This window comes from Papio anubis, chromosome 13, assembly GCF_008728515.1.
Source record: "Papio anubis isolate 15944 chromosome 13, Panubis1.0, whole genome shotgun sequence".
NCBI lineage: Eukaryota > Metazoa > Chordata > Mammalia > Primates > Cercopithecidae > Papio > Papio anubis.
In genome coordinates, this window is record NC_044988.1 from 96231465 (window position 1) to 96258057 (window position 26593).

At 43.0% G+C, this 26593-nt stretch overlaps 1 protein-coding gene across 6 annotated transcripts in view; it reads left to right on the forward strand.

The window, feature by feature from the left end:
- Positions 1–26512, forward strand: part of ZBTB43 (zinc finger and BTB domain containing 43) — a 35048-nt gene extending 8536 nt beyond the window's left edge. For 3 of the 6 annotated variants that reach the window (XM_009189162.3, XM_003911938.4, XM_017950019.3), the window contains one exon: positions 20778–26512. In XM_009189162.3, the coding sequence (XP_009187426.2) occupies positions 20801–22204 (1404 nt within the window). In that variant the 5' untranslated portion in view covers positions 20778–20800 and the 3' untranslated portion in view covers positions 22205–26512. Of the gene's footprint in view, positions 1–5741; positions 6540–9700; positions 9751–9786; positions 9839–20777 lie in introns of those variants that run through there. The other 3 variants (XM_009189163.3, XR_004178005.1, XR_004178004.1) reach the window with 3 other exon arrangements.
- The last annotated feature ends 81 nt before the right edge of the window (positions 26513–26593 follow it).

The following is a 26593-nucleotide window of genomic DNA, read 5'->3' on the forward strand; positions in this document are numbered from 1 at the left end:
TAATTAACTTCTGCTTCAGACTTTCTCCTGCTTTAGTCCTTGAGCAGATCAGCCTTCCTTAACCATGCCTCACAACATGTCACTTAAAAGTTTTCAATGCTGCCCAATGCAGACGTCTCATTCGGCTTTTTCCAGATTTGTCTCCCATCACTCATTGTCACTCGTAGAAGGAAGCACAGGTAATGATGTGTGTGTCACCAGAGTTAGTCTTGAGTGGAAGAGAGCCAAGGGAGAAATGAAATGCCTTTCTGATGGTAATTTCACCATAGTCTAGGATCTTGCCCTTACTGTGATGGGACCAATAACTCAGTTTCTTCAACATATCATACTTATGATGTACCAAACCCACAAGAGATTGAACTATACAAACCAGAATGCCATGTGATTTATAATTTTTCTTTCTATGCTAATAAATGAGATTGGCTTGTAGGGTTTTTTGTTGTTGGCTAGTTTTGATACCAGAGTTTTGTATAAAATTTATGAATTTTCTCCTACCCTATTCCCTGGTCCTCTTCTCCTCCTCTACTTTTAACATTTCTAGTTTTATCATATTATGTAATCCATTGTATAGTCACATGTAATCAAATGTGCTCTGTGCATTTCTGCTTTGGGGAATTTATTGATTTTCTCTGTAGCCACGTATATTATCATTTTTATAAACGTCCTGCAGACATTAGGAAAGAAGGAGTATTATTATTTGTAGAGTATATAGGTATTGCATTAAATTAGCTTTATTGATAGCTGTCTAAACCTATAGATTCTTATCCTTTGCCTACTTGATTTATTAAGAATTAAAGAGGGATACTTTTATTTCCTGCTACAATTACATTTCTGTTACCATTGCCTTATTTTCTAACATTGTACTCTGACACATAAATGTTCACAGAATAAACTTCATTGTGAATTATAGGATTCATCAGTTAACAATAAACTTTCATCCTATCTGATGATTTTTGCATTGAAATTTACTTTGATATTAGTATTGTGTGGCTTGACTTGTTTTCATGTGATCAGGTGACTTTTTTTTTTTTTTTTACTTTTGACCTTTTTGGTGATAAGTTCTTTCAACTTTTCTATGTCTGAAAAAGTATTTTGGGCCGGGCACAGTGCCTCACGCCTTTAATCCCAGCACTTTGTGATACCGAGGTGGGCGGATCACTAGGTCAGGAGATCGAGACCATCCTGGCTAACACGGTGAAACCCTGTCTCTACTAAAAATAGAAAAAATTAGCCAGGCGTGGTGGCGGTCGCCTGTAGTCCTAGCTACTTGGGAGGCTGAGGCAGGAGAATGGCATGAACCCGGGAGGCAGAGTTTGCAGTGAGCCGAGATCGCGCCACTGCACTCCAGCCTGGGCGGTAGGGCGAGACTCTGTCTAAAAAAATAATAATAATAATAAAGAAAAAAATATATTTTGCCTTCATTTTGAAAGATATTTTCATGGGTGTAGAATTCTAAGTTGACAGGCCTTTCCACCCCTCCCCACCTTAATTTCAGTACTTTAAAAATGCTGGTCTCCTGTCTCCTGGCTTGCATTGCTTCTGAGGTTCTCTGTACTAAAGGGGTCTTTTTTTCTCTGGCTGCTTTTAGGATTTTCTCCACTGATTTTAAGTGATTTGGTTATGATGTGCCTTGCTGTAGTTTTTTTCATGTTTCTTGTGCTTGGAGTTTGTTGAGCTGTTTAGGTCTGTGCATTTGTAGTTTTCATCAAATTTGAAAAAGGTTTGGCTATTGTTTTCACATACGTATAAAATGTGTGTGTGTGTATTGTTTTTATATATATAGTTTTCAATATATAAAACCAACATATACATATATATATATATATATTGTTTTCATGTGTCTCATAGCTTATCACATAAAACTTTTTGCCTTCCCCACCACAACCATGTCTGCGTTAGGCATCTGGAAGTTGTCTCACAGCTCGCTGATGCTCTATTCCCTTTTTATTTGCCTTTTTCTCCCTCTGTGTTTTATTTTGGGTAGGTTTTTGTTGCCATGTTTTCAAGTTCACTAATGTTCTGCAGTGTTAATTCTGTTGTTATTCTCATCCCAATGTATGTTTGTGTGTTTTTTAAATCTCTAGATGTTTTATTTGGGTCTCTCTTTTATTTTGCAGTAGTTTCCCTGTCTCTGCCTAACATGCTTAATCTTTTCTCTACCTTCTTGAAAATATAGAATGTAGAATTGTCTACCAGTTGTATAAATCTCTTGTCATTTCTGGATCTGTTTCTGTTGATTGGTTCCCACCCCCACCTCAGTATCCTGGGTTATATTTTCCTAGTTCTTGGCATGCCTGGTGATTTTTAAATTTGATGTCAGATATGAGTTTTACCTTGTTCGGTGCTGGATATTTTTGTATTATGTAAATGTTCTCAAGTTTCATTCTGGAACATAATTAAGTTGGAAACAGTTTGATCCTTCTGAGGCTTGTTTTTAAGCTTTGTTTGGCAGGACCAGAACTGCATTTTGTCTGGAATTAATTTGTCCCCACTACTGAGATAAGGCTTTTCTGAATACTCAAGGTTTTCCACTCCGGGCAGTTTTCTTCGATTAAGTTTATTTTTTATTATTTCATGTTCTCTGTTTGGTTCTTTCTCTCAAGGACATTAACGGGCTGTACATTGATCTATCTTCTCTGTTCTCCTGCTTTATCATCTTCTCTCTCGCTGTTTTCATTTTTTTATCCTTTTCCTGTATTTTAGTAGAAGGTCCCCAAAGTGCCTTCCACATTATCGATTCCGTTTTTTTACTGTTGTAATTCTGCTTCTTGTCGCCTGTGTAAATTTCTGCTCTATATTAGTTTCATGACACCCTATCATTAATTCAGGCCACCCTTTTTTTCATATCGTTCTGCCATTTTGTCTCATCTTCCTTATACTTTACTCAAGAGACTGTTTTCATGAAGTTTGTGAAACACATTTTAAAAATTGTTTAAAATGCACTCTTTGTCTATTTCTTGCCATTTTTTCCTTTTTGCTATTCTGGAATATATCCACAGACCCCGTGTTGGTTTTATTTTGTTTAATTCTTGAGAGGGAAACCTGAATTTCTGTTCAGGTCTGAAATTTGCTTTTGGGTCCCTTGCTGTATACCTGAATATCGTTAGAATCAGCTCTTAGTTCTTAAGCTAGACGTAGGGCTGAACCACATTGACATCTGGGATTAGCTGAGTGGGGCTGAAGGGGTAGGCCTTAGGGCTTAGGCACTCTCAGGGGAGCTTGAGCTCTGTGTACTTTCTTTGCAGTTGGTGAAATTGGTATGCCAGGACCCTCTGTTGTCTTTGGCCCAGCTGGCAAATGATGGCTATGCCTTTATCTCTTTTCTTGGGGCTACTGAGCCCCACCCCCTTATGTTAATATTTTTTTCCTTCTGCCAAGGCAATGTGTGCAACCTTTGGTATTCTAATACCACCCACCTCTGAGTTTTGCCAATCTGCAGGACCTGTCTGTCCCTGGCTTTTAGCTCTGGGCCCCACGTGAAAGAGTGTTACTGATCCTGTCAGAATTGCCTGGAATAAGAAGTGGAGTTTCAGGCCAGTGTTTCCCTTCAACTTGGCCCCATTTCCACTATATCTTTTTTTTTGTTTTGAGACAGAATCTTTCTCTGGAGTGCAGTGGTGGCAGTCACAGCTCACTGCAGCCTCGACCTCCCCTGCTCAAAAGATTTCCCCTCTTCAGCCTCCTGAGTAACTAGTGTGTCAGGTGCATGCCACCGTGCCTGGCTAATTTTTGTATATTTGTAGAGATGGGGTCTTGCTGTGTTGCCCAGGCTGGTCTTGAATTCCTGGACTCAGGTGATCTGCCCACCTCAGCCTCCCAAAGTGCTGGGATTACAGGCATGAGCCACCATGCCCGGCTGGGCTGTGACATTTCTTGATTGTCTTTGAAGTCCCCCATAGTACATTGAATATAATGTTCCATGAGGTTTTTTAGTGAGCTAATTAATTACTTCTATGCCATCATCTAAATAACTGAAACAACAGCTATACTCTCAGTATAGGTCACAATTGCGTATGAGTTTGTAATAGAAAAACCTGTAGAAGTTTAGCATGTTGCAGCTCAGAGAATATGGATAAATGCCATATTCACCCAAAGTTAAGGGCAAGGATTTTTGATAGGGCTTGGTTTGAATCTGTGTATTGCTTTGGGTAGTATTGTTGTCTTAGCAATATTATGTCTTCCAATCCATAAACAACATGGGATGTCTGTTTATTTGTGTCTTTAATTTCTTTCAGCAGTGTTTTGTAGTTCTTTTTCTTTTCTTTTCTTTTTTTTTTTTTTTCCTTTTTGGACAGAATCTCCCTCTGTCACCCAGGCTGGGCTACAGTGGTATGATCACAGCTCACTTTAGCCTAAAACTCTTGGGCTCAAATGATCCTCTTGCCTCAGTCTCCCAAAGAGCTGGGACTACAGCTGTGCACCACTATGCCTGGCTAATTACAAAATACATATTTATTTATTTTTAGAAACAAGGTCTTGCTGTGTTGTCCAGTCTGGACTCAAACTTCTGACCTCAAGTGATCCTCCCAAGTAACTGGGATTACAGATGAGAACCACCACACATGGCAGTTGTGTAGAGACAGGGTTTTAGCATACTGCTCAGCCTGGTCCCAAACTCCTGACCCCAAGCAATCCGCCTACCTCGGCCTCCCAAAGTGTTAGGGTTACAGGCGTGAGTCACCATTCTCAGCTTCTTGAGTGTTTTTGTCACAAAAGGGTGCTGAATTTTGTCAGATGCTTTTTCGATATCAGTTAAGATGATATGTGTTTTACGTGGTTTTTTTTTTTTTTCCTTTATTCTGTTAATTTGTGTTACATTGATTGATTTCGTATGTTGAACTATCCTTGCATTCCAGGAAGAAATCCCACTTGCTGGTAGTGTATAATTCTTTTAATATGCTGCTTAATTTGGTTTGGTAGTATTTTGTTGCTATTTACTCCAGTGTTCATAGGGATATTGGTCTATAGTTTTTGTATAGTGTTTTTGTCTGGCTTTCATATCAGAGGGTACTCCTGACCTAATAGAATAAATTAGGAAGTGGTCCCTCCTCTTCAGTGTTTTAGAAAAGTTTGAGAAGGATTGGTGTCAGTTCTTCTTTAAATGTTGTTAGAATTTAACAGTGAAGCCATCAGGTTAGGATCTCTTTATTGAGAGAGTCAATGCCCTTAATAGTGATAGGTCTTTAAGGGTATTGTTTAATTTCCACATATTTATTAGTTTTTCAGTTTTCTCTCTTACTGATTGCTGCTTTCATTTCATTGTGGTTAGAAAAATACTTTGTATTTTAAAAAAGACTCAGTCTTTTTAAGTGTATTGAGACTTGTTTTATGGTCCAACACATGATCTATCCTGGAGAATGTCCTGTGTGCACTTGGTGGTTGACATGTCATATACAGGCATACCTTGTTTTGTGCTTCGCAGATACTGCATTTTTTTTTACAAATTGATAGTCTGTGGCAACCCTGCATTAAGGAAGTCTATCAGCATCATTTTTCCTGTTGCACATGTTTACTTTGTGTTTTTGTGTCATATTTTGGCAGTTCTTGCAATGTTTCAAACCTTTTCATTATTATTTTATCTGTTACGGTAATCTTTGATCAGTGATTTTTTGATGTTACTATTGTAATTGCTTTGAGGCACCGTGAACTACACCCATAAGGGACAACAAACTTAGACAATAAATATGTGCTCTGACTACTCCACTGAGCCACCATTCCCCCATCTTTCCCCTTCTCTTCAGGCCTCCCTGTTACCTGAGACACAACCATCTTGAACATAGACACAACCATCTTGAAATTAGGCCAATTAATAAACCTAAAATGACCTGGTGTTTAAGTGAAAGGAAGAGTCATATGCTTCTTACTTGAAATCAAAAGCTAGAAATGACTAAGCTTAGTGAGGAAGGCATGTCAAAAGCAAACAGAGGCCAAAAGTTAGACTTCTTGTTCTAAATAGCCAAACTGTGAATGCAAAGGAAAAGTTATTGAAGGAAATTGAAAATGCTACTCTAATGAACTCGTGAATGATAAGAAAGCGGCAGCCTTAATGCTGATATGGAGAAAGTTTTAGTGGTCTGGATGGAAGATCATGCCAACCACAGCATTCCTTTAAGCCACAGCCTTCAGAACAAGACCCTAATTCTCTTCATTTCTCTGAAGGCTGTGAGAGAGGTGAGGAAACTGCAGAAGAAAAGTTTGAAGCTAGCAGAGGTTGGTTTATGAGATTTAAGGAAAGAAGTGTCTCCATAAAGTAAAAGTGCAAGGTGAAGCAGCAAGTGCTGATGTAGAAACTATAGCAAGCTATCTAGAAAATCTAGCTAAGATAATTGGTAAAGATGGCTGCACTAAGCAACAGATTTTTCAATGTAGATGAAAAAGCCTTCTATTGGAAGGAGATGCCATCTATAACTTCCAGAGCTAGAGAGGAGAAGACAATACCTGGCTTCAAAAGACAGGCTATAATTCTCTTGTTAGGGGTTAATGCAGCTGGTAACTTTAAGTTGAGGCCACTGCTCAGGTACCATTCCCAAAGTCCTAGGGCCCATGGGGTGGGCGAGGCTGTGACAGCTCCAAGCCTGTAATCCCAGCACTTTGGGAGGCAGAGGCGAGGCGGATCACGAGGTCAGGAGGTCGAGACCATCCTGGCTAACACAGTGAAACCCGTCTCTACTAAAAACTCTAAAAACAGCAGGCGAGGTGTGGTATGAATCCAACTACTCTAGGGAGGCTGAGGAGGCAGGAAGAATAAGTAAACCGGAGATGAACTTGCAGTGAGCTGAGATCCGACCACTGCCTCCAGCCTGGGTGACGAACTCAGATCTCAAAAAAATTATGCTAAGTATACTCTGCTTGTGCTCTCTAAATGGCACAGTGAAACCTTGGAGACAGCCTGTTTACAGAATGCTTTACTGAATATTTTAAGCCTACTGTTTGAGACCTACTGCTCAGAAAAATATTCTTTGTAAAACATTACTGCTCATTGAGAAGCGCTTGGTCACCCAAGAGCTCTGATGAAGATGTACAAGGACATTAGTATTGTTTTCATGCCTGCTAATACAACATCCATTCTGTAGCCCCTGGACCAAGGAGTAATTTCAATTTTCAAATCTTATTATTTAAGAAATACATTTTGAGCCAGGTGCAGCAGCTTACACCTGTAATCCTAGCACTTTGGGAGGCCAAGGCAGGCAGATTGCTTAAGCCTCGGGGTCCAAGACCAACCTGAGCAGCATGCAAAACCCTGTCAATACAGAAAATGCAAAAAATTAGCAAAGCATGGTGTCATGCACTTGTATTCCCACCTACCCAGGAGGCAGAGGTAGGAGGATCACCTGAACCAGAGAGTCAAGGCTGCAGTTAGCCACAGTCACACCGTAGTGATTCCTCTGACGCTCTGATGGATCTCTGGGCAAAGTAAATTGAAAATGTTTTGGAGGCAGCACGGTAGCTCACACCTGTAACTCCCAGCACTTTGGGAGGCCAAGGCGGGTGAATCACTTGAGGTCAGGAATTTGAGACCAGCCTAGCCAACATGGTGAAACCCTGTCTCTACTAAAAAAGTACAAAAATTAGTGTAATGGCATGGTGTCACATGCCTGTAATCCCAGCTACTCAGGAGACTGAGGCAGGAGAATCGCTTGAAGGCAGGAGGCAGAGGTTGCAGTGAGCTGGGATTGCGCCACTGCACTCCAGCCTGGGCGACAGAGCAAGACTCTGTTGAAAGAAAGAGAAAGAGAGAAAGAAAGAGAAACAAAAAAAAAAAAGAAAATGTTTTGGAAAGGAGTCACTCTTCTAGATGCCATTAAGAACATTCGTGATTGGTGGGAGGAAATCAAAATATCAACATTAACAGAAGTTGATTCCAGCCCTTGTGGATGACTTTGAGGGGCTCACGACTTGAGTGGAGGAATTAATTGGAGGTGTAGTAGAAATAGCAAGAGAAATAGAATTAAAAGTGGAGCCTGAAGATGGGACTGAATTATTGCAAAGGCATGATAAAACTTGAGTGGATGAGAAGTTGCTCCTTAGGGATGAGCAAAGAAAGTGATTTATTGAAATACACTCTACTCCTGGTGAAGATGGTGTGAACATGATTGACAACAAAGGATTTAGAGTAAGCTTTTCCAACCTGTGGCCCAGGACGGCTTTGAATGTGACCCAACGCAAATTCGTAACCTTTCCTAAAACATGAGTTTTTTTGTTTTTGTTTTTGTTTTTGTTTTTTTTGAGACGGAGTTTCTCTCTTATCGCCCAGGCTGGAGTGCAATGGCACGATCTTGGCTCACTGCAACCTCCGTCTCCCGGGTTCAAGCAATTCTCCTATCTCAGCCTCCCAAGCGATTATAAACGTCCACCACCACACCCAGCTAATTTTTTGTATTTTTAGTAGAAATGGGGTTTCACCATGTTGGTAGGCTGGTCACCGAACCCCTGACCTCAGGTGCTCCTGCTGGCCTCCCAAATGCTGGGGATTGCGTGAGCCACCATGCCTGGCGAGTTTTTGTTTTTTTTTTTTTTTGAGACTGGGTGCTTGCTCTGTCGCCCAGGCTGGGAGTGCGATGGCGGATCTCAGCTCACTGCAAGCTCCGCCTCCCGAGGTTCTCGCCATTCTCACTGCTCAGCCTCCCGGTATGGGGACTACAGGCGCCTGCCTCGCCGGCTAGTTTTTTGTATTTTAGTAGAGGCGGGGGTTTCACCATGTTAGCCAGGATGGTCTCGATCTCCTGACCTCATGATCCGCCCATCTCGGCCTCCCAAAGTGCTGGGATTACGGAAACTGACCACAGCCGGCCTTTTTTTTAAAGCTCATCTGCTATGGCTAGTGTTAGTGTGTTTTATGTGCGGTCCAGTTCTTCCACTGTGACTCAGAGAAGCCAAAAAAATTGGACATCCCGATTTGGAATATAAACTTTATTGATAAAGCATCAGCAGGATTTAAAAAGATTGACTCAAATTTTGTGAAAGAAGTTCTGTGGGCAAAATGTTATCAAACAGCATTGCATGCTACAGAGAAATCTTTTGAGAAACAGTCAATTGATGTGGCAAATTTCACTGTTGTCTTATTTTAAGAAATTGGCAGGCCAGGCACGGTGGCTCATGCTTACAGTTCCAGCACTTTGGCAGGCTGAGGCAGGCGGATTGCTTGAGCCCAGTAGCTCAAGACCATCCTGGGCAACATGGTGAGACCCTGTCTACAAAAAATACATAAATTAGCTGAACATGGTGACACACGCCTGTAGTCCAGCTCCTTGGGAGGCAGAGGCAGGATAGTTGCTTGAGCCTAGGAGGTCAGGGCTGCAGTGAGCCATGATCACACCACTGCATTTCATCCTGGGCAACAGAGTGAGACCCTATCTTGGGAAACAAAAAAGAAAGAAATTACTACAACCACCCTACCCTTCAGCAGTCACCACCCTGATCAGTCAGCAGCCATCCACTCAAGGTAAGACTCTCCACCAGCAAAAGGATTGCAACTGGCTGAAGGCTCAGATGATTGTTAGCATTTTTTAGCAATAAATTTCTTTTTTTTTTTGAGACAGAGTCTGGCTCTGTCGCCCAGGCTGGAGTGCAGTGGTGCGATCTTGGCTCACTGCAACCTCTGCCTCCAGGGTTCACGCCATTCTCCTGCCTCAGCCTCCCAAGTAGCTGGGACTACAGGCACCTGCCACCACACCTGGCTAATTTTTTTTGTATCTTTTAGTAGAGACGGGGTTTCACCGTGTTAGCCAGGATGGTCTCCATCTCCTGACCTCGTGATCCGCCCGCCTCGGCCTCCTAAAGTGTTGGGATTACAGGTGTGAGCCACCACGCCCAGCCAATAAAGTATTTTTAAATTAAGGTGAGTACATTGTTTTTTTTAGACATAATGCTATTGCACACTTAACAGACTACAGCAAGGTGTAAGCGTAAGTTTTATATGCACTGGGATACCAAAATTTGTGTGTCTCACTTTATTATGCTGTTTGCTTTATTGTGGTGTTCTTGAACTGAACCAACAATATCTCTGAGGTATGCCTGTATATGTCTTTATAGTAGGCTTAACTGGTTTATAATGTTGTTCAAGTCTTCTATTTCCTTATAGACCTTCCGTCTGCTTTTTTCTGTGTATTCTTGAAAGTGGGGTATTGGAGTCTCCACCTATTGTTATAGAACTGTCTATTTCTTCCTTCAGTTTTATCCACTTTTACTTCGTGTATTTTAGAGTTATATTGTTAGGTGTGTATATGTTTATAATTGTTACATTTTCTTGATAGAATTGAACCTTTTTACTCAACATATAATTGTCTCTTGTAACCTTTTTTGACTTAAAATCGATCATTTCTAATAATATAGCCATCTCAGACCATTTTTTTGTTGCGATTACATGGAATATTTTCTTTCATCCTTTTACTTTCAACCTCTTTGTGTCATTATATCCAAAGTGAGTCTCGTGCTCACCTGGGCAGCTAAAGTGAGTCTCTTGTAGACTGCACGTAGATGAGTCGTTTTTTAATCCAGTTACTGACAAGGAAAGATTCACTTTACAATTTAGATATTTGTTTTCTGTATGTCTTACACGTTTTTTATTCCTCAATTCTTCCATTATTGCCCTCATCGTATTTTTTATTATTTAGAGGTTTTGGGTTTGTTTGGCAGTAAACCATTTTGATTCTCTTCTTTTTGTGTATGTTTTTCATTATTTTCTTAGTAGTTACTTTGGGGTTTGCAATTAACATTTTAAACTTTTAACAACTTACCTTGAATAATACCAACTTAGGTTTAGTACAATCACAGCACAGTGTATCTCCTGTCCCTTCACCTTCATGTTGTCGTTGTCACTGATTACATTTTTATACATTGTATAATACGTATATTAACATAGATTTATAATTATTGTTCTATGCATTCATTAGCCTTTTAAATAATATAGAAACAAAAGAATTATAAACCGAAAGTACAGCAATGATGGCTTTTTTTTTTTCTGAGACAGATTCTCACTCTGTTGCCCAGGCTGGAGTGCAGTGGTGCAATCTCCACTCACTGCAACCTCCACCTCCTGGGTTGGAGTGATTCTACTGCTTCAGCCTCCCGAGTAACTGGTATTACAGGTGCGTGCCACCACACCTGGCTAATTTTTGCTTTTTTTAGTAGAAATGGGATTTCACCGTGTTGACCAGGTTGATCATAACTTCTGACTCAAATGATCCACCTGCCTTGGCCTTCGAAAGTGCTGGGATTATAGGCATGAGCTACTGAGCCCAACCAGTGGTGACTTATATATTTACCTGAGTAGTTAACCTTTACCAGCAATCTTAGCTTTTTTATGTGGCTTTGAATTTCTGTTTAGCTGTTCTTTTATCTCAGCCTGAAGGACCGCTTTAGCATTTCTTGTAGAGCAAGTCTACAGGTAGTGAACATCCTTAGCTTTTGTTTCTCTGGGAATGTCTTAGTTTCTCCTTCATTCTTGAAAAGATACTTTTGCCAGATCTTAATTGACAGATTTTTTTTTTAAGCGCTTTAAATAGATTGTCCTACTGCCTATGGCCTCCATATGGTTTCTGCTTATGGTTTCTGATGAAAAATTAGCTGTTAATTTTAGTGAGGATCTCTTTTACTTGACTAGGAGCTTCTCTCTTGCAGCTTTCAAGATTCTCTTTGGCTTTGGCTGTTTCTACAGTTTGACTGTAATGTATTTTATCCTGCCTAGAGTTTGTTGAGCTTCTTGGATGTGTAGATTCAAATCTTTTATCAGTTTTTAGAAGTGTTTGACCATTATGTATTTCTTCCCATTGTTTTTCAGCCCTTTTCTGTGCCTCTACTTCCAGAACTCCCATGATATGTATGATGGTGTCCCACAGGCACCTCAGGTTCCTTTCATTTTTCTTTTGTTGTGGTTGTTGTTGTTGTTGTTGAGACAGAGTCTCACTGTGTCATGTAGGCTGGAGTATAGTGACATGAACGTGGCTCACTGCAGCGTCAACCTCCTGTCCTCAAGCGATCCTCCCACCTCAGCCTCTTGTGTAGCTGGGACTACAGATGCATGCCACCATGCCTGGCTGTTGTATTTTTGGTCGAGACAGGTTCTCACTATGTTGCCCAGGCTGGTCTCGAACTCCTGGACTCAAGCGATCCTCCCACCTCAGCCTCCCAGAGTGCTGGGATTACAGGCATGAGTGACTGTGCCCAGCTCATTTTGCTTCATTCTTCTTTCTTTCTACTCTTCCACTGAATTTTATTTACCTTATCTTTGAGTTTGTTAATTTTTTTTTTCCTTCTGCCTGCTCAAGCATGCCATTGAACCCCCTCTTATGAACATGTAATTTCAGCTTGTATTAGTTTGCCAGAACTACTGTAACAAAATACTACACGCTGGGTGGCTTAAGCAATGGAAATGTATTTTCTCACAGTTCTGGAAGTGGGCAGTCTGCAATCAAGTTGTTAGCAGGTTTGGGTTCTTCTGTGGCCTTCTTCCTCAGCTTGCGGATGACCTCCTTCTCACTGGGCCCATGCAGAGTCTTTTCTTTGTGCATCCCTAGTGTCTCTGTGTGTCCAAATCTCACCTTATTGGGACACCCATCATACTGTGTTAGGGTGCATCTAAATGGCCTCATTTAGGTTAATCACCTCCTAAAAGCTCTACTTGTAAATATAGCCAGACTCTGAGGTGCAGGGCATTACAGCTCCAGTGTGTGAACTGACAGGCAGCGGGGAAATGCAGTTCAGCCCATAATGCATTGTTGTACCTTTCAGCTCCAGTTTTTTCCATTTGGTTCCTTTTTATAATTTCTTTACTTCTTTTCTTTTTTTTTTTTTTTTTTTTAGACGGAGTATCACTCAGTCGCTCAGGCTGAAGTGCAGTGGCGTGATCTTGGCTCACTGTAACCTCCACCTCCCAGGTTCAAGCGATACTCATGCCTCAGCCTCCTGAGTAGCTGGGACTACAGGCTCATGCCACAATGCCCGGCCAGTGTTGTTTTTTTTTTTTTTTTTTTTTTGAGACGAAGGTTTGCTCTTGTCACCCAGGCTGGAGTGCAGTGGAACGGTCTTGGCTCATTGCAACCTCAACCTCCCAGGTTCAAGCAGTTCTCTTGCCTCAGCCTCCCAAATAGCTGGGATTACAGGCGCCCGCCACCACGCCCAGCTTAATTTTGTATTTGTTGAAGGCTGGTCTGGAACTCCTGACCTCAGGTGATCCGCCCATCTCGGCCTCCCAAAGTGCTGGGATTGCAGGCGTGAGCTACCACACCCGGCCCACGCCCGGCCAATTTTTATATTTTTAGTAGAGATGGAGTTTCACCATGTTGGCCAGGCTGGTCTCAAACTTCTGACCCCAAGTGATCTGCCCACCTTGACCTTCCAAAGTGCTGGGATTACAGGCGTGAGCCACCACTACTCCTGCCGCCCCTCCCCTTTTTTTTTTGAGATGGAGTCACGCTTTGTCGCCTAGGCTGGAGTGCAGTGGCATGTTCTCAGCTCACTGCAAGCTCCACCTCCAGGGTTCAAGCCATTCTCCTGCCTCAGCCTCCCGAGTAGCTGGGACTACAGTTGCCCACCACCATGCCCGGCTAATTTTTTATTTTTTATTTTTTTTATTTTTATTTTTTTTGAGACGGAGTCTCGCTCTGTCACCCAGGCTGGAGTGCAGTGGCCGGATCTCAGCTCACTGCAAGCTCCGCCTCCCGGGTTTACGCCATTCTCCTGCCTCAGCCTCCCGAGTAGCTGGGACTACAGGCGCCCGCCACCTCGCCCGGCTAGTTTTTTTTGTACTTTTTAGTAGAGACGGGGTTTCACCGTGTTAGCCAGGATGGTCTCGATCTCCTGACCTCGTGATCCACCCGTCTCGGCCTCCCAAAGTGCTAGGATTACAGGCTTGAGCCACCGCGCCCGGCCTTTTATATTTTTTTAGTAGAGACGGGGTTTCACCGTGTTAGCCAGGATGGTCTCCATCTCCTGACCTCGTGATCCACCCGCCTCGGCCTCCCAGAGTTCTGGGATTATAGGCGTGAGCCACCGTGCCTGGCCTCCTGGCCCCTTTTTATGGTTTCTGTCTCCTTATTGACATTGTTACCCTGATTTTCCTTATTCATCATTTTCTTTTGTTCTTTGAGCATATTTAAAACAGTGGATTTAACCTCTGCGACATGTGATTCTAGTGTTGGTGTTTCCTCAGTGACAGTGTTTCTGATTCTTTTTCCTGTGAGTGCACTGTATATTCCTTTTTGTGTGTATGTTTTTACTTTCTTGTTGAGAACTGGACATTTGGAGTAGGATATTGTGGTAACTCTGGAAATCAGATTCTACGCCGCCTCAGGGATTGCTTTTGTGACTTGGTGAGGTTACAGTTATCTGTTTGTACAATGACTTTTCCTATTTTGTGAAGTCTCTATTCCTTGTTGTATGTAGTTGCTCGAGTTTTTTTTTTCTCTTATCCATGCAGCCAGCCTGTGACCTGGAAGATTTTCTTAACTGTCTGGATCTGTGTATGTGAATGTACAGATGTAGGTGTAGGTGTCTTAAATCTTGTGATAGGTGCCACCAGGGAAACCACTGCAGCCTGAGGGGGCCAAAACAAAGCTGAGCGAGTTTGCCAGACTGGACAAAATGCACAACCGCACATTTTTGGAGGACAAGGTCCTTCCTCCACCACCCCCCCCACTCCTTGTATGAGCCAGCTGCTGTGGGAACACAGGCCACCTTCCTGCAGGCTGCGTGTGGCAGGGCTGCGGAATGGGGATTTATGCACACTGATCTCTCCTGAGCTTCAGCAGCCTCCCTTCATCCAGCACTCTCTTGATTGCTGTGAGTGTCTGATCTGCTTCCAGAGTCCTGAAATCGTGATTTTGATCATTTTTTCAGCTTCCTGATTGTATTGGTGGAGGGACCGACCCATGAAGCTTCTGACTCCACCATTTTCCATAACCTCCCTTGTGGCATTTATTTTTTTAGAACGGATTTTAAATGTCTTATTCTCAGTCATTTAGAATTCCACAACAGAGGCCAGGAGAGCTGGCTCACGCCTGTAATCCCAGCACTTTGGGAGGCTGAGGCGGGTGGATCCCCTGAGGTCGGGAGTTGGAGATCAGCCTAACCAACATGGTGAAACCCTGTCTCTACTAAACAAAAAAATACAAAATTAGCCGAGCGTGGTGGCACATACCTGTAATCCCAGCTACTTGGGAGGCTGAGGCAGGAGAATTGCTTGAACCTGGGAGGTGGAGGTTGTGGTGAGCTGAGATCGCGCCATTGCACTCCAGCCTAGGCAACAAGAGTGAAACTCGGTCTCAAAACAAACAAACAAAAAAGAATTCCACGACAGATACCTGCACTTTATGAAGAAAGCATAGGTTATTTGACAAATAGTGTTAGAAAAATAGGCTAGCCATTTTGGAGGAAAAAGGACTGGGTCCCAACCTTATTCTTCATGCCAAAATAAAATCCCATGTATTAAAGATTTTATTTTTTATTTATTTATTTTTCATTTATTTATTTATTTATTTATTGAGACGGAGTCTCGCTCAGTCGCCCAGGCTGGAGTGCAGTGGCACCATCTCGGCTCACTGCAAGCTCCGCCTCCCAAGTTCACGCCATTCTCCTGCCTCAGCCTCCCGAGTAGCTGGGACTACAGGTGCCCGCCACCACGCCCAGCTATTTTTTTGTAGTTTTAGTAGAGACGGGACTTCACCGTGTTAGCCAGGATGGTCTCGATCTCCTGACCTCGTGATCCGCCTGCCTCGGCCTCCCAAACTGCTGGGATTACAGGTGTGAGCCACCGCACCCAGCCTTCATTTTTATTTTCAACAATAATTTTGGGCCAGATGCGATGGCTTACACCTGTAATCCCAGCACTTTGGGAGGCTGAGGCGGGAGGATTGCTTGAGCCCAGGAGTTTCAGACCAGCCTGGGCAACACAGTGAGACTCCATCTCTAAAAAATAATAATAAATAATAAATTTGGGCCAGGCGCGGTGGCTCAAGCCTGTAATCCCAGCGCTTTGGGAGGCCGAGACGGGCAGATCACGAGGTCAGGAGATCGAGACCATCCTGGCTAACACGGTGAAACCCCGTCTCTACTAAAAAATACAAAAAACTAGCCGGGCGAGGTGGCGGGCGCCTGTAGTCCCAGCTACTCGGGAGGCTGAGGCAGGAGAATGGCGTAAACCCGGGAGGCGGAGCTTGCAGTGAGCAAAGCTGTCATAGTAAAAAATAAAAAAGTGGTTTTTCTGCATATTGGCAATGAACAATTAAAAATTAAAATTTTCAAAAATACTAATAGCACCAAATGCCATGAAATACATTAAGATAAATCTAATAGAATATATGCAAGATTTTCATGTTGAAAATTTGCAAACGTCCCAATCAAAACTCCAGTAAGCTTTTGATTAAAACATATACTTGCTGGGTGCAGTGGCTCATGCCCGTAATCTCAGCACTTTAGGAGGCCAAGGCGGGCGGATCACAAGGTCAGGAGATCGAGACCATCCTGGCTAACACGGTGAAACCCCGTCTCTACTAAAAAATACAAAAAACTAGCCGGGCGAGGTGGCGGGCGCCTGTAGTCCCAGCTACTCGGGAGGCTGAGGCAGGAGAATGGCATAAACCCGGGAGGCGGAGCTTGCAGTGAGCTGAGATCCGGCCACTGCACTCCAGCCTGGGCGACAGAGCAAGACTCCATCTCAAAAAAATAATAATAAATTTTGGAGGTGTAAATGCCCTCCTATGTCTGACACAAACCCTGGAGCAAAGGATAAAAGCAAGAGTAGTTATTTTATGTAAATTTCATTTTGGCAAAAAAAATCTATAAAATCAGCTAACTGAAAAAAAATCACAACATAGGATAAAGTTAACTTCCTGAATTTACAAAAAGCCCTACAGATCAATAAGATTAATTGCCCAATTTATTTGCATCAAGGATGTGATTGATTTTATAAGAGAAAACCACAAATGACCAGTAAACTAAGTACAGAGTGCCAGCCTCATTTGTAATTAAGGAATGCAGATCAGAACAGGAATGAATCATGTCACTTAGCAGATAGGCAGGCTTTATTTTTGTTGTTAAATGATATCCAGACTCGGTAAGAGCGTTGATTATTGGTGAGGGTGTGACTTGGTGCCGCCTTTCTGGCAAGTAGTTTGGTAATATGTATCAGAAAAATTTTTAAAAACATTAGCCAGGCGTGGTAGCATGCCTATAGTCCCAGCTACTGGAGAGGCTGAGGCAGAAGGATTGCTTGATGACCCAAGAGTTCAAGGCTATGTCAAGTGCACAGCCCTTTAACCCAGCAGTTCCACTGGTAGAAATTAAGCTATGGATATTTCCAAAGGTATGCAAGATAGTTATGCAGAAATATCTATTATAGCATTGCTTGTGATTTTAAAACCCCTGCCAACTGAAATTCTATAAGAGGAGAACTGCTTAAATTACGATACATCCATATAATAGAAAGCTATGTGGCCATTAAACAGAATGAGTTAGCTCTTCTTGTACTAATGTGGGAAGATCTCCAAGATATATTAAGTGACAAAAGCTAAGTGTAGAATAAAATGTAGGTAATGAACCCAGTTGAGTAGGGATTTTTAAAGGATGTATATGATTTATTCTGATATATGCACAGAGAAGTTTCTAGAAATATAAACAGAAGTTTAATGGTGATTTCCTTTGGGGGAGACTAGGAATAAATGATGGAGAGATTTTTTTTACACCTTTCTATAAATTTTTTTTACATGTGCATGTGTTATCCCACACCCCCTTTTTCAAATAGCTAAAAACAAAATTCTACAGTGGTGAGATCTAGCAGAGAATCTGTTCACCCAGATGTAGTTTCCAGAATTTACATACTTTTAGTGCACTCATTTATATAGTCAACTTTTCTTTTTGAAATGACGAATACCTAAATCATTTATTTCATGATCTATTTTTGTTTTAAATTACTATGAAATGTTTTAAGATGTATAAAACTGTAATACTTCACTCTAAAAATGCTGTCTTTTAAAATTATTAGTGCCTAATCTGGCATTTTTGGCATCTTAGAGGAGGCAGAGTGATGTGATAGGAGAAATCACATAGACTTCAGAGTCATCCAGACCTGGATTCACATCTCAACGTAATAAAAACTAGCTTTTAACCTTGGGAAAATTTCTTTTTTTTTTTTTTTTTTTTTTTTTGAGACGGAGTCTCGCTCTGTTGCCCAGGCTGGAGTGCAGTGGCCGGATCTCAGCTCACTGCAAGCTCCGCCTCCCGGGTTCACGCCATTCTCCCGCCTCAGCCTCCCGAGTAGCTGGGACCACAGGCGCCCGCCACCTCGCCCGGCTAATTTTTTGTATTTTTTAGTAGAGACGGGGTTTCACCGTGTTAGCCAGCATGGTCTCGATCTCCTGACCTCGTGATCTGCCCGTCTCGGCCTCCCAAAGTGCTGGGATTACAGGCTTGAGCCACCGCGCCCGGCCACCTTGGGAAAATTTCTTAAAATAGCTGAACTTCACACAATCAAGCCCTACATTTGCAGAGTAAATTATAAAGATTAAGTGAAAAAAGGTATACAGTCCCTAGCAAATCATAATTACTCAAGAAACCTTCATTTCTTCTCGTCATCTCTCCCTGTCCCTCGAAGATGGCTTTCAGTCTTTGTCTGGGTTGTCTGGCTCTGTTTATACTTAGAAAACTTGGGGCTGGGCACGGTGGCTCACGCCTGTCATTCCAGCACTTTGGAAGGCCAAGTGGGCAGATCGCTTGAGTTCAGGAATTTGAGACCAGCCTGGGCAACGTGGCGAAACCCTGTCTCTGCAAAAAATACAAAAGTTTGCCGGGTATGGTGGTGCATGCCTGAAGTCCCAGCTACTCAGGAGGCTGAGATGGGAGGATCACCTGAGCCCAGGAGTTTAAGACTGCAGTGAGCTGTGATCACGCCACTGTACTCCAGCATGGGTGACAAGAGTGAGACCCTGTCTCAAAAAAAAAAAAAAAGAAAACTTGATAATTTAGTAATGTTTGGATATAGTATCAGAGCAAGGTGACATATAGCACTGATAAATCGTTTGGGTGGTTTTTTTGCTTTAATTACAGAATTTTGGGGAATTACAGAGTATGGGCAGGATCTCTAGCACAGCTCATCTTGTGTGCCATTGTTAGGAATTATTTCTAATGTTTGACTTACCCCACAGAATATATTTACCGTAGCAACACAGGCAATGCCTTATTCTTTGTTATAACTTTGTCTTCTGATGGACTCTGTTCAGTAGCAGGGACTACTTAACTATCGTGTTTGGTCTATAACTCTTTAGACAGTTTGGAGATCACCAGATAAGAAAATAGCTCACCTTGCAGTTTCATTCAGTTTCATATCCTCAGAAGCCCTTAAAGGGCTAAAATTCTGGCAGCAGCTGGAGAAAGCTCAGGGCCTGAGTGACTGTGCCCCTTTAGTGGTGAAAGACCAAAGGTGCAATTGTCCTGTCCTCACTGCTCCAGCCCCCAGGCCCCTCACTCCCTTAATGTACTCTAGTCTAATGGTCTCCTTTCAGTTCCTTGCAATTGCCAAATGCATTCCTGCCTCAGAGCCTTTGCATATGCTTTTCCTTGTTCCCTCTATTCTGTTCTCCCACCCTCACCACAACCTGTCAAATAGCAGTTAAATCTGAGGCTTAAAAGTTCTGTCATTTTGAGATGGGCACAGTGGTGTATACCCATAGTCCCAGCTACACAGGAGGCTGAGGTGAGAGGATCACTTGAGCCCAGGAGTTTGAGACTGCAGTGGCTATGATGGTGCCACTACACTCCAGCCTGGGTAAAAGAGTGAGACCTCATCTCTTTAAAAAAAAATTCTGCCAGGAGCAGTGGCTCATGCCTGTAACCTAACACTTTAGGAGGCTGAGGCAGGTAGATCACTTGAAGCCAGGAGTTCAAGATGAACCTGGGCAACAAAGTGAGACCCCTGTCTCTACAAAAAAAAAAGAAAAAAATTAATTTTAAAAAAAAACTAGCTGGGCAGCCAGGCGCGGTGGCTCACACCTGTAATCCCAGCACTTTGGGAGGCCAAGGTGGGCAGATCATGAGATCAGGAGTTTGAGATCAGCCTGGCCAACATAGTGAGACCCCATCTCTACTAAAAATGCAAAAGAAAAAAAAATTTAACCAGGTGTAGTGGTGGGCGCCTGTAATCCCAGCTACTCAGGAGGCTGAGACAGGAGAATCGCTCAAAACCGGAAGGTGGAGGTGGCAATGAGCCGAGATCACGCCATTGCACTCCAGCCTGGGCAACAAGAGTGAAACTCCGTCTCAAAAAAAAAAAACTAGCTGGGCATGGTGGCATGTACGTATAGTCCCAGCTGCTCAGGAGGCTGAGGCAGGAGATTGCTTGATTACCCAAGAGTTCAAGGCTGCAGTGAGCTATGATTGTGCCACTGCACTCCAGCCTGGGCAACAAAGCAAGACCCCATCTCATTAAAATATATATATATATATATATATATATATATAATTTGAATGGGTATCGTTTGTTTTAACTGTAAATATTTACAGTACTTGGTTTTACTTGGGAGATTTGTATAGCTTACAAATCCTGTCACTGGATTCCGTCCTCTTACCCACAGACACAGAGCCAAAATCAGGAGTTCCACAAGGAGCGGTGGTGAGTCCTGCCTTTGGCAAACTTGCACCTGCAAGCTTTACCCTAGGGATTGAATCCTGGGGGGCCCATAGGCTAGAGGACCTTGTGGAACTTTGGAACTTGTCTTAAGGATGGAGAAGGGGATAAAATACATTTATCTTTGGGCTGGAATTAGTACTGATTTTTCTTTTTCTTGTAGCACCGAACAAGATTTGTGATGAAATGGAGCCTGGAGCAAACTCTTTTCGGGTAGAATTTCCTGATTTTTCCAGCACCATTCTACAGAAACTGAACCAGCAGCGCCAGCAAGGACAATTATGTGACGTCTCCATTGTTGTCCAAGGCCACATTTTCCGGGCACACAAGGCCGTTCTTGCTGCCAGTTCACCCTACTTTTGTGACCAGGTACTCCTGAAAAACAGCAGGAGAATTGTTTTGCCTGATGTGATGAACCCAAGAGTGTTTGAGAACATTCTCCTATCCAGCTATACAGGACGTCTAGTAATGCCCGCTCCAGAAATTGTTAGTTACTTGACAGCGGCAAGCTTCCTCCAGATGTGGCATGTGGTAGACAAATGCACTGAAGTTTTAGAGGGAAACCCTACAGTCCTTTGTCAGAAGCTAAATCATGGCAGTGACCACCAGTCGCCAAGCAGCAGTAGTTACAATGGCCTGGTAGAGAGCTTTGAGCTGGGCTCGGGGGGTCATACTGATTTTCCCAAAGCCCAAGAACTGAGGGATGGTGAAAATGAAGAGGAGAGCACCAAAGACGAGCTGTCATCCCAGCTCACCGAGCACGAATACCTGCCCAGCAACTCGTCCACAGAGCATGACCGCCTGAGCACGGAAATGGCGAGCCAGGATGGGGAGGAGGGCGCCAGCGACAGCGCCGAGTTCCACTACACCCGGCCCATGTACAGCAAGCCCAGCATCATGGCTCACAAACGCTGGATCCACGTGAAGCCCGAGCGCTTAGAACAGGCTTGCGAGGGCATGGATGTGCACGCGGCCTACGACGAGCATCAGGTCACAGAGTCCATCAACACCGTGCAGACCGAGCACACCGTCCAGCCTTCGGGAGTGGAGGAGGACTTCCACATCGGGGAGAAGAAAGTGGAAGCCGAGTTTGATGAACAGGCTGATGAGGGCAATTATGATGAGCAGGTGGATTTCTATGGCTCTTCCATGGAAGAGTTTTCCGGAGAGAGGTCGGACGGGAACCTCATTGGGCACAGACAGGAGGCTGCCCTCGCAGCAGGCTACAGTGAGAATATTGAAATGGTAACAGGGATTAAAGAAGAAGCTTCCCACTTAGGATTCTCAGCCACCGACAAGCTGTATCCTTGTCAGTGTGGGAAGAGTTTCACTCACAAGAGTCAGAGAGATCGGCACATGAGCATGCACCTCGGTCTGCGGCCTTACGGCTGTGGCGTCTGCGGTAAGAAATTCAAAATGAAGCACCACCTCGTGGGCCACATGAAAATTCACACGGGCATAAAGCCGTATGAGTGTAATATCTGTGCAAAGAGGTTTATGTGGAGGGACAGTTTCCACCGGCATGTGACTTCTTGTACCAAGTCCTACGAAGCTGCAAAGGCTGAGCAGAATACAACTGAGGCTAACTAAAAATAGGATCTGGCCCTTGAGTGGCATGCACAAAAATAAACTATGGTAATTAATGCAAATCTGGGCACAGATGATGCGTGCTACTTGCTATTATGAGAGAAGCTTAAAAAAAAAAGGAAGATATTTCTGAAAGACCAGCTCTAAGTAGGCCAATTAAAAAAATCTAATTCCTCAAATTTGTGTGTTCCAGTCCTGGCCTGGAATGGGTAATGGGGTGAGTTAACCCACCGCCCAGCTGGCAAGGGAAACCTTCTGACCGGTTGTGATTGAAACAGGTGGACAGAGACACCTGCACTTGGAACTGGACTCCACCCACCAGTTCCGTTTCGGGTGGCAGCAGCTTTGGATCACTCATTACTACAAGGTCATGCTGAAATTTTATTTTGCTCTTGCTATAGATACTTAGGTAATGTGGATTTGTTTTGATAGCTATTTCCCTGAAGGAAGTGCTACTTATATAAAAGCTACAACTAATGTGATTCCTAGGATGAGAAATTGGTTAACAGAGCTCTGTTGTCTGGTTTTATTCTTTCTAAAGGATATTTTCACTAAAACTATGGAGATGCTAAGAGAATGACGTTCTAAATATGAAACAGATAACTTACGGTACAAGACTGACATAGTGCCCTTGTCAGTTTCTGTGAGATGCCACTACTGTCACAAGGTGTTTCAGACTCTTGATAAGGCAGTGTTTTGTATTTTAGTTCTAACATTGAGTTTGAACAGTTGTCTCTAATTGTAATTCTCTAGGGTGCCAGAGATAGGTATTTCTCATTGGTTTGCTTTCCCAAATCCTGTTTGGTTAATTGTAGCCTCCATGCATTGGGGTCTGCTCTGTGGCTGGTAGACACCAAGCTGCTGTGACTGACCACGGTACCACGGGCCGCTGCAGCCCCTGCTCTGTCTTAGATTATGGTGCTTTACAAAGAGGGTGGTCCATGACCACACTTAGTGGGAAGGAGCCCCAAGTTGTGGCTGAGAGTTCCCTGTGAACTTTGGCAGTTCATAGAGTGCTAAGGTGACACTCCACCAACCAGAGTGAGAGGGCAGATAGGCAGGATTCTATGAGTGATTATACTTAAGGGGAAAAAACGTGCCCAAGGAGAATCTTGAAAATACACTCTTTCAAGGTGGGGGAGATACTCTTTAGGGGGTACACTGAGCTAATACTGCCAGTTCTTTATGAGCGCCGGAATGTGCTTTTAAAAGGAGTCCTAAGTTTAGCAAAGTAGTCTACAGAATCATGCTCCCAAATTATAGATAAAGCTGCTTAAACTTACAAGTCCACAAAGCTATGCCGACCAGAAAAAAAAAACACGACAAAAAAACAAGCAGCTATTCTGAGACCTTTTCTGCCCATCAGCTAGATGGTTTAGGTTAAAAAGAAAGGTATATTACACATGCTTTTAAGCTGTGTAATGGACCTGAGGGCTTTTAAGCTGTGTAATGGACCTGAGGTTATCACCAGGGTAGGACAGGGTGCTACTACTATGTCATCTTTTCCATAAACGTACTGGGTTATTTACTTCTAAATAGAAACGTTTTTCCTTAAAATAAAAATAATTTTTCTTGGATTTGGGGTGACATTTTATTTGAAAAGTTTGGCTTTGCTGTAATGTAATAGACATTGCTGGCAATGGCCTCTGATTCTCAAGCTCCTAACACCAAGGTGTTTACTCGTTAAACATTGTCTGGAAAGAGGAAGGAAAATACTTATTTACCAGTTAACTCTTGTAAGCAAGATTACAAACAGGGATTTATTCACAACACTGTATCATTCTCGATATATAAAAAGCACTTTGTATTTAAAACTTTATTATAAATATATATATATAGTTTTTTTTTTAAACCTAGAAACTAGATATTACCTCTTGGTTGTTTACCACATTAATAGCTTCTCTTAGTATTGAAACGTTACTGGTTAGCAGTCTTTTCTCTGTGTACCTGACACATGTATACAGAGGGGACTGTACAATCAAGCCTAATGTCTCCTTTTCTTTTTCTCATGGTAGAGGCCAGTGGGGTTTAGGTATGATCCTAGCCATTATATTTGAGGAGAAATTGTTCTATTACTACCAGTTTCAGTACTAAAGTGGTGATGCCATTCTGTTCTGCCAAAAACTGATCACCCTCTCCCAGGGTGTTAGCAGAGCGTTTCCTGCCTGTTTGGAAGGTTTGGTGTGCTGTTTCTCATTGTACTACTCACATGATCATTAGGACACTGTGGGAGAAGAGTCTGAGAAGTGAAAATACAGCTCTTCCGGGAGAGTTGTGGTCCTTCAGTTCTGCTGAAGTCAGCGTAGTGCCCTCGTCATGAGGAAGAGTTTCTGTTCAGCCGAGAGTGGTGGCACGCTTGGGTGGTAGTTTTGGAAGCAGTCGGTTGTGCTAGGACTTATTTAATATGTTGTGAAGAGAAGAGTGTCTTCTTGAAAGCCTTATGCGTCCATCAGCTACTAAACGTAGAACTTAAATAAGTTGCTCACATCTGTTCTTTTGAGTTTGTTGTGGTATTTGAGGTTTTGGTAAAAATTGGCATTTTTTTTATCAGGCAGCCAGAGCCTGTGAGGTGGTAGGGTGTCTGAAATGCTGGCCATGTTCAGAGAGGCAGGAGAAGAGGATTGCTTTCATTTGAATATTAAAAGTGAATTTTTGTAAACTCTGGTTTTTACCTTGGGTTGGAGGAATAGTCTCTTCTCTTCACCTCAGGATAGCTTTAGAAAATCTTTATCCTTCCTAATGAGTTTGGGTAGTTCTGGGTAACATTGTTCAAATAATCTTTCAGGGATCACGTCAGTGGCCTACAACCAAGCTATTTGTCCCCTACTCTGAGTCTTAACTGTGGTTTTTCTTCAATCCCCGTGGGAAAGGGCTTCAAGGCACCACCAGTGGTATTTAATATTCATACTTGGGGCCAGGCGTGGTGGCTCACGCCTGTAATCCCAGCACTTTGGGAGGCCGAGGTGGGTGGATCACCTGAGTGAGGTCAGGGGTTCGTTACCAGCCTGACCAACATGGTGAAACCCCATCTCTACTAAAAACACAAAAATTAGCTGGGCGTGGTGGCACGCACCTGTAATCCCAGCTACTCGGGAGGCTGAGGCAGGAGAATCACTTGAACCCAGGAGGCGGAGGTTTCAGTGAGCCAAGATTGCACCACCGCACTCCAGCCTGGGCAACAGAGTGAGACTCCGTCTCAAAAAAAAACAAAACAAAAAACATACTTATACCATGCTTTTACCTTTAGATACACACATTAGAGTAATCCCCACATGGTGAAGTGCCTGTCACCGTTAACTAAGGAAGGACTGCGGTAACTTACCCTGCAAGGCTGTGGGTTGCCTGCAGGCGCTCCAGGGCCCCAGCCTGTTGACTCTGATTTCTAGGTCTCCTCTTCATCTGGTCCCTTTTGGCCACGACTTTAAAAGCTTGCCCAAAAGGATCCCCTCCATTCTAGTAGGCATTTGCTGAACTAACCTGACCCTAAGGCTGGCTTCTAACCACTGGGGAAAGCTGCTTAGCCTCTGGGGCTCCCTCCTTGAGAGGCTCACACACCCCCGAGCTGCTGTGGAAGTGAAGTTGAGACAGAGCAGAAGCTGCAAAGCCGTGCTTTCCCTGGGGAAGGGGATGTGCTGCGGCCTCCTGGGTGGGCGTAGAGAGGGTGCCATCACAGCGAGGCCAGGTTTTTGCTTTTGGAAGTTCTCTGATAACTTGGGGATGCTGGAAACCAGCATCACGTTATCCCCAATCCCTCCCGTGCCGCCAATTTTGTGATTTAGGTTGCTTTAGTGGGTGACTAACTTTGTTCAGTGAAACCAGGGTTTGTCTGGAGTTTTTTCTTTGCTACTTACATATTTAAAGGTACAAGTTTCTTATTTCAAATCTCTACTGATAGTACCCTATGGGAAGATGCTGGAACACATTTTGCAAATGTGACTTTTTTTTTTTTTTTTTTAATTTTTGCTTGAAGCCTGTGTCATGTTAGTTGCTGCTGCCTTCTTTCCTTTTAGGAGGTTCCCAATGTTTCGTCCAGAAAAGTACTTTATTTATGCAAGTCAGGTGACTCTTAGGCCACAAAACCATTTGATGATAAACAGATTATCATTAGGTGCATATCTTATTGATATTTTGTGAAATGTTATGCCTATGTTGCAAAAGTTGAATAGTTTTGTCTTTATATATTGCTGTCTTCAGTGTACAGCATGGTTTTACTTAATTGAATGTTAATGTTTAATATTTTCTTCTTATAGAAGAGATCATGCCCTTTTGTATGACATGTTTTAATAAATGTTATCTGTCAACTTTGTAAAAGTTCTGTTTTTCACTATGAGTAGATGACCACATCGTATTTGACTCTGGGTTTTGCCACCTGAGAATACAGTTATATGGTGG